Genomic DNA, 11557 nt, shown 5'->3' with positions numbered 1-11557 from the left:
AGGACACATCACTGTGTTAGAGACTACAGCAGTATTCACACATCACTGTGTTAGAGACTACAGCAGTATTCACACATCACTGTGTTAGAGACTACAGCAGTATTCACACATCACTGTGTTAGAGACTACAGCAGTATTCAGACAAATCACTGTGTTAGAGACTACAGCAGTATTCAGACACATCACTGTGTTAGAGACTACAGCAGTATTCAGGACACATCACTGTGTTAGAGACTACAGCAGTGCTCAGACACATCACTGTGTTAGAGACTACAGCAGTATTCAGACACATCACTGTGTTGGAGACTACAGCAGTATTCAGACACATCACTGTGTTAGAGACTACAGCAGTATTCAGACACATCACTGTGTTAGAGACTACAGCAGTACTCAGACACATCACTGTGTTAGAGACTACAGCAGTACTCAGACACGTCACTGTGTTAGAGACTACAGCAGTATTCAGACACATCACTGTGTTAGAGACTACAGCAGTACTCAGGTATATTCAGACACATCACTGTGTTAGAGACTACAGCAGTATTCAGGACACATCACTGTGTTAGAGACTATAGCAGTATTCAGGACACATCACTGTGTTAGAGACTATAGCAGTACTCAGACACATCACTGTGTTAGAGACTACAGCAGTATTCAGACACATCACTGTGTTAGAGATTACAGCAGTACTCAGACACATTACTGTGTTAGAGACTACAGCCGTACTCACACATCACTGTGTTAGAGACTACAGCAGTATTCAGACACATCACTGTGTTGGAGACTACAGCAGTACTCAGACACATCACTGTGTTAGAGACTACAGCAGTACTCACACATCACTGTGTTAGAGACTACAGCAGTATTCAGACACATCACTGTGTTAGAGACTACATCAGTATTCAGACACATCACTGTGTTAGAGATTACAGCAGTACTCAGACACATTACTGTGTTAGAGACTACAGCCGTACTCACACATCACTGTGTTAGAGACTACAGCAGTATTCAGACACATCACTGTGTTGGAGACTACAGTAGTACTCAGACACATCACTGTGTTAGAGACTACAGCAGTATTCAGACACATCACTGTGTTAGAGTCTACAGCAGTATTCAGACACATCACTGTGTTAGAGACTACAGCAGTACTCAGACACATCACTGTGTTAGAGACTACAGCAGTATTCAGACACATCACTGTGTTGGAGACTACAGCAGTATTCAGACACATCACTGTGTTAGAGACTACAGCAGTATTCAGACACATCACTGTGTTAGAGACTACAGTAGTATTCAGACACATCACTGTGTTGGAGACTACAGCAGTACTCAGACACATCACTGTGTTAGAGACTACAGCAGTATTCAGGACACATCACTGTGTTAGAGACTACAGCAGTATTCACCCATCTCTGTGTTAGAGACAACAGCAGTATACAGACACATCACTGTGTTAGAGACTACAGCAGTATTCAGACACATCACTGTGTTAGAGACTACAGCAGTATTCAGACACATCACTGTGTTAGAGACTACAGCAGTATTCAGACACATCACTGTGTTAGAGACTACAGCAGTATTCAGACACATCACTGTGTTAGAGACTACAGCAGTATTCAGACACATCACTGTGTTAGAGACTACAGCAGTATTCAGACACATCAATGTGTTAGAGACTACAGCATTACTAAGACACATCACTGTGTTAAAGACTACAGTAGTACTCAGACACATCACTGTGTTAGAGACTACAGCAGTACTCAGTGACATCACTGTGTTAGAGACTACAGCAGTACTCAGACACATCACTGTGTTAGAGACTACAGCAGTACTCAGACACATCACTGTGTTAGAGACTACAGCAGTATTCAGACACATCACTGTGTTAGAGTCTACAGCAGTACTCAGACACATCACTGTGTTAGAGACTACAGCTGTACTCAGACACATCACTGTGTTAGAGACTACAGCGGTATTCAGGACACATCACTGTGTTGGAGACTACAGCAGTACTCACACATCACTGTGTTAGAGACTACAGCAGTATTCACACATCACTGTGCTAGAGACTAAAGCAGTATTCAGACACATCACTGTGTTAGAGACTACAGCAGTATTCACACATCACTGTGTTAGAGACTACAGCAGTACTCAGACACATCACTGTGTTAGAGACTACAGCAGTATTCAAACACATCACTGTGTTAGAGTCTAAAGCAGTACTCAGAAACATCACTGTGTTAGAGACTACAGCAGTATTCAGACACATCACTGTGCTAGAGACTACAGCAGTATTCAGACACATCACTGTGTTAGAGACTACAGCAGTATTCACACATCACTGTGTTAGAGACTAAGGCAGTACTCAGACACATCACTGTGTTAGAGTCTAAAGCAGTACTCAGACACATCACTGTGTTAGAGACTACAGCAGTATTCAGGACACATCACTGTGTTAGAGACTATAGCAGTATTCAGACACATCACTGTGTTAGAGACTACATCAGTATTCAGACACATCACTGTGTTAGAGACTACAGCAGTACTCAGACACATCACTGTGTTAGAGACTACAGCAGTACTAACACATCACTGTGTTAGAGACTACAGCAGTATTCAGGACACATCACTGTGTTAGAGACTACAGCAGTGCTCAGACACATCACTGTGTTAGAGACTACAGCAGTATTCAGACACATCACTGTGTTGGAGACTACAGCAGTACTCACACATCACTGTGTTAGAGACTACAGCAGTATTCACACATCACTGTGCTAGAGACTACAGCAGTATTCAGACACATCACTGTGTTAGAGACTACAGCAGTATTCACACATCACTGTGTTAGAGACTACAGCAGTACTCAGACACATCACTGTGTTAGAGACTACAGCAGTATTCAAACACATCACTGTGTTAGAGTCTAAAGCAGTACTCAGAAACATCACTGTGTTAGAGACTACAGCAGTATTCAGACACATCACTGTGCTAGAGACTACAGCAGTATTCAGACACATCACTGTGTTAGAGACTACAGCAGTATTCACACATCACTGTGTTAGAGACTACGGCAGTACTCAGACGCATCACTGTGTTAGAGTCTAAAGCAGTACTCAGACACATCACTGTGTTAGAGACTACAGCAGTATTCAGGACACATCACTGTGTTAGAGACTATAGCAGTATTCAGACACATCACTGTGTTAGAGACTACATCAGTATTCAGACACATCACTCTGTTAGAGACTACAGCAGTACTCAGACACATCACTGTGTTAGAGACTACAGCAGTACTAACACATCACTGTGTTAGAGACTACAGCAGTATTCAGGACACATCACTGTGTTAGAGACTACAGCAGTGCTCAGACACATCACTGTGTTAGAGACTACAGCAGTATTCAGACACATCACTGTGTTGGAGACTACAGCAGTATTCAGACACATCACTGTGTTAGAGACTACAGCAGTGTTCAGACACATCACTGTGTTAGAGACTACAGCAGTACTCAGACACGTCACTGTGTTAGAGAATACAGCAGTATTCAGACACATCACTGTGTTAGAGACTACAGCAGTACTCAGGTATATTCAGACACATCACTGTGTTAGAGACTACAGCAGTACTCAGACACATCACTGTGTTAGAGACTACAGCAGTAATCAGACACATCACTGTGTTAGAGACTACAGCAGTATTCAGACACATCACTGTGTTGGAGACTACAGCAGTATTCAGACACATCACTGTGTTAGAGACAACAGCAGTATTCAGACACATCACTGTGTTAGAGACTACAGCAGTATTCAGACACATCACTGTGTTAGAGACTACAGCAGTATTCAGACACATCACTGTGTTAGAGACTACAGCAGTATTCAGACACATCACTGTGTTAGAGACTACAGCAGTATTCAGACATCACTGTGTTAGAGACTACAGCAGTATTCAGACACATCACTGTGTTAGAGACTACAGCAGTATTCAGACACATCACTGTGTTAGAGACTACAGCAGTATTCAGACACATCACTGTGTTAGAGACTACAGCAGTACTCAGACACATCACTGTGTTAGAGACTACAGCAGTATTCAGACACATCACTGTGTTAGAGACTACAGCAGTATTCAGACACATCACTGTGTTAGAGTCTTCAGCAGTACTCAGACACATCACTGTGTTAGAGACTACAGCAGTATTCAGACACATCACTGTGTTAGAGACTACAGCAGTATTCACACATCACTGTGTTAGAGACTACGGCAGTACTCAGACACATCACTGTGTTAGAGTCTAAATCAGTACTCAGACACATCACTGTGTTAGAGACTACAGCAGTATTCAGACACACCACTGTGTTAGAGACTACAGCAGTATTCAGACACATCACTGTGTTAGAGACTACAGCAGTATTCAGACATCACTGTGTTAGAGACTACAGCAGTATTCAGGACACATCACTGTGTTAGAGACTACAGCAGTATTCACCCATCTCTGTGTTAGAGACTACAGCAGTATTCAGACACATCACTGTGTTAGAGACTACAGCAGTTTTCAGACACATCACTGTGTTAGAGACTACAGCAGTACTCAGACACATCACTGTGTTAGAGACTACAGCAGTACTCAGTGACATCACTGTGTTAGAGACTACAGCAGTACTCAGACACATCACTGTGTTAGAGACTACAGCAGTCCTCAGACACATCACTGTGTTAGAGACTACAGCAGTATTCAGACACATCACTGTGTTAGAGACTACAGCAGTATTCAGACACATCACTGTGTTAGAGTCTACAGCAGTACTCAGACACATCACTGTGTTAGAGACTACAGCTGTACTCAGACACATCACTGTGTTAGAGACTACAGCGGTATTCAGGACACATCACTGTGTTGGAGACTACAGCAGTACTCACACATCACTGTGTTAGAGACTACAGCAGTATTCACACATCACTGTGCTAGAGACTACAGCAGTATTCAGACACATCACTGTGTTAGAGACTACAGCAGTATTCACACATCACTGTGTTAGAGACTACAGCAGTACTCAGACACATCACTGTGTTAGAGACTACAGCAGTATTCAAACACATCACTGTGTTAGAGTCTAAAGCAGTACTCAGAAACATCACTGTGTTAGAGACTACAGCAGTATTCAGACACATCACTGTGCTAGAGACTACAGCAGTATTCAGACACATCACTGTGTTAGAGACTACAGCAGTATTCACACATCACTGTGTTAGAGACTAAGGCAGTACTCAGACACATCACTGTGTTAGAGTCTAAAGCAGTACTCAGACACATCACTGTGTTAGAGACTACAGCAGTATTCAGGACACATCACTGTGTTAGAGACTATAGCAGTATTCAGACACATCACTGTGTTAGAGACTACATCAGTATTCAGACACATCACTCTGTTAGAGACTACAGCAGTACTCAGACACATCACTGTGTTAGAGACTACAGCAGTACTAACACATCACTGTGTTAGAGACTACAGCAGTATTCAGGACACATCACTGTGTTAGAGACTACAGCAGTGCTCAGACACATCACTGTGTTAGAGACTACAGCAGTATTCAGACACATCACTGTGTTGGAGACTACAGCAGTATTCAGACACATCACTGTGTTAGAGACTACAGCAGTGTTCAGACACATCACTGTGTTAGAGACTACAGCAGTACTCAGACACGTCACTGTGTTAGAGAATACAGCAGTATTCAGACACATCACTGTGTTAGAGACTACAGCAGTACTCAGGTATATTCAGACACATCACTGTGTTAGAGACTACAGCAGTACTCAGACACATCACTGTGTTAGAGACTACAGCAGTAATCAGACACATCACTGTGTTAGAGACTACAGCAGTATTCAGACACATCACTGTGTTGGAGACTACAGCAGTATTCAGACACATCACTGTGTTAGAGACTACAGCAGTATTCAGACACATCACTGTGTTAGAGACTACAGCAGTATTCAGACACATCACTGTGTTAGAGACTACAGCAGTATTCACACATCACTGTGTTAGAGACTACGGCAGTACTCAGACACATCACTGTGTTAGAGTCTAAAGCAGTACTCAGACACATCACTGTGTTAGAGACTACAGCAGTATTCAGGACACATCACTGTGTTAGAGACTACAGCAGTGCTCAGACACATCACTGTGTTAGAGACTACAGCAGTATTCAGACACATCACTGTGTTGGAGACTACAGCAGTATTCAGACACATCACTGTGTTAGAGACTACAGCAGTACTCAGACACGTCACTGTGTTAGAGAATACAGCAGTATTCAGACACATCACTGTGTTAGAGACTACAGCAGTGTTCAGACACATCACTGTGTTAGAGACTACAGCAGTATTCAGACACATCACTGTGTTAGAGACTACAGCAGTGTTCAGACACATCACTGTGTTAGAGACTACAGCAGTACTCAGACACGTCACTGTGTTAGAGAATACAGCAGTATTCAGACACATCACTGTGTTAGAGACTACAGCAGTACTCAGGTATATTCAGACACATCTCTGTGTTAGAGACTACAGCAGTACTCAGACACATCACTGTGTTAGAGACTACAGCAGTAATCAGACACATCACTGTGTTAGAGACTACAGCAGTATTCAGACACATCACTGTGTTGGAGACTACAGCAGTATTCAGACACATCACTGTGTTAGAGACTACAGCAGTATTCAGACACATCACTGTGTTAGAGACTACAGCAGTACTCAGACACATCACTGTGTTAGAGACTACAGCAGTACTCAGACACGTCACTGTGTTAGAGACTACAGCAGTATTCAGACACATCACTGTGTTAGAGACTACAGCAGTGCTCAGGTATATTCAGACACATCACTGTGTTAGAGACTACAGCAGTACTCACACATCACTGTGTTAGAGACTACAGCAGTATTCAGACACATCACTGTGTTAGAGACTACATCAGTATTCAGACACATCACTGTGTTAGAGACTACAGCAGTACTCAGACACATCACTGTGTTAGAGACTACAGCAGTACTCACACATCACTGTGTTAGAGACTACAGCAGTATTCAGGACACATCACTGTGTTAGAGACTACATCAGTATTCAGACACATCACTGTGTTTGAGACTACAGCAGTACTCAGACACATCACTGTGTTAGAGACTACAGCAGTATTCAGACACATCACTGTGTTAGAGACTACAGCAGTATTCAGGACACATCACTGTGTTAGAGACTACAGCAGTACTCAGACACATCACTGTGTTAGAGACTACAGCAGTATTCAGACACATCACTGTGTTAGAGACTACAGCAGTACTCACACATCACTGTGTTAGAGACTGCAGCAGTACTCAGACACATCACTGTATTAGAGACTACAGCAGTATTCAGACACATCACTGTGTTAGAGACTACAGCAGTATTCAGACACATCACTGTGTTAGAGACTACAGCAGTACTCACACATCACTGTGTTAGAGACTGCAGCAGTATTCAGACACATCACTGTGTTAGAGACTACAGCAGTATTCACATATCACTGTGTTAGAGACTACAGCAGTACTCAGACACATCACCGTGTTGGAGACTACAGCAGTACTCAGACACATCACTGTGTTAGAGACTACAGCAGTATTCATGTTTTTCTCAGTGGGTTCTGGGTAAAGGTAGTACACTATATATATGATAACAGGGTGGTTGCTGTGTTCCGACCCAGGGTCAAATATAATTTAATTACATTTTGAAGTTAATATTTTTTAAATGTTTTATTTGTAAAGGTGAGTATTGGAATGTATTAGGAAATACACATGGAAAGTATTAATAAAAAACATGAAATAAAATAGGATATTTACAAGAAAGTAATTGAAAATACTTCCAATAGTAGTAGTGGATTCGGGCCACATTATTTGGAAATACTAAAATACACAGAAAATAACTACTTTTAATAACAAATACTGAGAATTATATACCCCAGGTCTGATTGACACATTCACTGTGTGAGTCTATCTATAGACGTATTATATACCCCAGGTCTGGTTGACACAGCCACTGTGAGTCTATCTATAGACGTATTATATACCCCAGGTCTGATTGACACAGCCACAGTGTGAGGCTAGAAACCACAGCAGTACTCAGTGTGAGGCTAGAAACCCCAGCAGTACTCAGTGTGAGGCTAGATACCACAGCAGTACTCAGTGTGAGGCTAGAAACCCCAGCAGTACTCAGTGTGAGGGTAGATACCACAGCAGTACTCAGTGTGAGGCTAGAAACCACAGCAGTACTCAGTGTGAGGCTAGAAACCACAGCAGTACTCAGTGTGAGGCTAGAAACCACAGCAGTACTCAGTGTGAGGCTAGAAACCCCAGCAGTACTCAGTGTGAGGCTAGATACCACAGCAGTACTCAGTGTGAGGCTAGAAACCACAGCAGTACTCAGTGTGAGGCTAGAAACCCCAGCAGTACTCAGTGTGAGGCTAGAAACCACAGCAGTATTCAGTGTGAGGCTAGAAACCACAGCAGTACTCAGTGTGAGGCTAGAAACCACAGCAGTACTCAGTGTGAGGCTAGAATCCCCAGCAGTACTCAGTGTGAGGCTAGAAACCACAGCAGTACTCAGTGTGAGGCTAGAAACCACAGCAGTACTCAGTGTGAGGCTAGAAACCACAGCAATACTCAGTGTGAGGCTAGAAACCACAGCAGTACTCAGTTTGAGGCTAGAAACCACAGCAGTACTCAGTGTGAGGCTAGAAACCCCGGCAGTACTCAGTGTGAGGCTAGAAACCCCAGCAGTACTCAGTGTGAGGCTAGATACCACAGCAGTACTCAGTGTGAGGCTAGAAACCCCAGCAGTACTCAGTGTGAGGGTAGATACCACAGCAGTACTCAGTGTGAGGCTAGAAACCACAGCAGTACTCAGTGTGAGGCTAGAAACCACAGCAGTACTCAGTGTGAGGCTAGAAACCACAGCAGTACTCAGTGTGAGGCTAGAAACCCCAGCAGTACTCAGTGTGAGGCTAGATACCACAGCAGTACTCAGTGTGAGGCTAGAAACCACAGCAGTACTCAGTGTGAGGCTAGAAACCCCAGCAGTACTCAGTGTGAGGCTAGAAACCACAGCAGTATTCAGTGTGAGGCTAGAAACCACAGCAGTACTCAGTGTGAGGCTAGAAACCACAGCAGTACTCAGTGTGAGGCTAGAATCCCCAGCAGTACTCAGTGTGAGGCTAGAAACCACAGCAGTACTCAGTGTGAGGCTAGAAACCACAGCAGTACTCAGTGTGAGGCTAGAAACCACAGCAATACTCAGTGTGAGGCTAGAAACCACAGCAGTACTCAGTTTGAGGCTAGAAACCACAGCAGTACTCAGTGTGAGGCTAGAAACCCCAGCAGTACTCATTGTGAGGCTAGAAACCACAGCAGTACTCAGTGTGAGGCTAGAAACCACAGCAGTACTCAGTGTGAGGCTAGAAACCACAGCAGTACTCAGTGTGAGGCTAGAAACCCCAGCAGTACTCAGTGTGAGGCTAGAAACAACAGCAGTACTCAGTGTGAGGCTAGAAACCACAACAGTACTCAGTGAGGCTAGAAACCACAGCAGTACTCAGTGTGAGGCTAGAAACCACAGCAGTACTCAGTGTGAGGCTAGAAACCACAGCAGTACTCAGTGTGAGGCTAGAAACCCCAGCAGTACTCAGTGTGAGGCTAGATACCACAGCAGTACTCAGTGTGAGGCTAGAAACCACAGCAGTACTCAGTGTGAGGCTAGAAACCCCAGCGGTACTCAGTGTGAGGCTAGAAACCACAGCAGTACTCAGTGTGAGGCTAGAAACCACAGCAGTACTCAGTGTGAGGCTAGAAACCACACCAGTACTCAGTGTGAGGCTAGAAACCACAGCAGTACTCAGTGAGAGGCTAGAAACCACAGCAGTACTCAGTGTGAGGCTAGAAACCCCAGCAGTACTCAGTGTGAGGCTAGATACCACAGCAGTACTCAGTGTGAGGCTAGATACCACAGCAGTACTCAGTGTGAGGCTAGAAACCACAGCAGTACTCAGTGTGAGGCTAGATACCACAGCAGTACTCAGTGTGAGGCTAGAAACCACAGCAGTACTCAGTGTGAGGCTAGAAACCACAGCAGTACTCAGTGTGAGGCTAGAAACCACAGCAGTACTCAGTGTGAGGCTAGAAACAACAGCAGTACTCAGTGTGAGGCTAGAAACCACAGCAGTACTCAGTGTGAGGCTAGAAACCACAGCAGTACTCAGTGTGAGGCTAGAAACCACAGCAGTACTCAGTGTGAGGCTAGAAACCACAGCAGTACTCAGTGTGAGGCTAGAAACCACAGCAGTACTCAGTGTGAGGCTAGATACCACAGCAGTACTCAGTGTGAGGCTAGAAACCACAGCAGTACTCAGTGTGAGGCTAGAAACCACAGCAGTACTCAGTGTGAGGCTAGAAACCACAGCAGTACTCAGTGTGAGGCTAGAAACCACAGCAGTACTCAGTGTGAGGCTAGAAACCACAGCAGTACTCAGTGTGAGGCTAGAAACCACAGCAGTACTCAGTGTGAGGCTAGATACCACAGCAGTACTCAGTGTGAGGCTAGAAACCACAGCAGTACTCAGTGTGAGGCTAGAAACCACAGCAGTACTCAGTGTGAGGCTAGAAACCACAGCAGTACTCAGTGTGAGGCTAGAAACCACAGCAGTACTCAGTGTGAGGCTAGAAACCACAGCAGTACTCAGTGTGAGGCTAGAAACCACAGCAGTACTCAGTGTGAGGCTAGAAACCACAGCAGTACTCAGTGTGAGGCTAGAAACCACAGCAGTACTCAGTGTGAGGCTAGAAACCACAGCAGTACTCAGTGTGAGGCTAGAAACCACAGCAGTACTCAGTGTGAGGCTAGAAACCACAGCAGTACTCAGTGTGAGGGTAGAAACCACAGCAGTACTCAGTGTGAGGCTAGAAACCACAGCAGTACTCAGTGTGAGGCTAGAAACCACAGCAGTACTCAGTCTGTATAGATGAATGTACAGGTCATTTCATATTGAGCCGACATACACAGCTTTTACCGTGAACGCGGTTTTCCGGTAACACCGGGAAAATTACCTTTAATAGATTTGACGACGTCGTAACGCTCAGCACGTCTGTGATACGGATTGAATAAGAGCCCTTTAGCCAGGTTTCACAAGCCAGGTAGAGAGGAAGAGGGTAATGTTTCAACGTAACCTTACACACCTCCCTTTAGGCTACAGACAGCTAGGTTAACACCTCTCTTTTATGGATTTTGATAATTAGTGGTATCGGCCTAATTCTGTCCTGCATTATTTGGTGTTTTACGTTGTACACGGAGGATATTTTTTGCAGAATTCTGCATGCAGAGTCTCAATTTGGTGTTTGTCCCATTTTGTGAATTCTTGGTTGGTGAGCGGACCCCAGACCTCACAACCATAAAGGGCAATGGGTTTTATAACTGATTCAAGTATTTTTAGCCAGATCCTAATTGTTATGTCGATTTTTATGTT

The 11557-nt window shown here is 44.2% G+C and overlaps 1 protein-coding gene across 1 annotated transcript; it reads left to right on the top strand.

The window, feature by feature from the left end:
- Positions 1-8133: 8133 nt before the first annotated feature.
- On the top strand, positions 8134-11056 carry LOC129847459 (neurofilament heavy polypeptide-like; the record flags this gene model as incomplete). The annotated part of the gene is made up of 2 exons (XM_055915257.1): positions 8134-9608; positions 10009-11056. Coding segments are annotated over 2 exons (2523 nt in total), but the record flags the coding sequence as incomplete, so codon positions are not given.
- Positions 11057-11557: the final 501 nt, after the last annotated feature.

The sequence above is a fragment of the Salvelinus fontinalis genome, unplaced genomic scaffold, assembly GCF_029448725.1.
Source record: "Salvelinus fontinalis isolate EN_2023a unplaced genomic scaffold, ASM2944872v1 scaffold_0853, whole genome shotgun sequence".
In the NCBI taxonomy this organism is placed as follows: Eukaryota; Metazoa; Chordata; class Actinopteri; order Salmoniformes; family Salmonidae; genus Salvelinus; species Salvelinus fontinalis.
The sequence above is the reverse complement of the archived record's forward strand: the minus strand, read 5'-3'. Positions and strand labels throughout refer to the sequence as shown.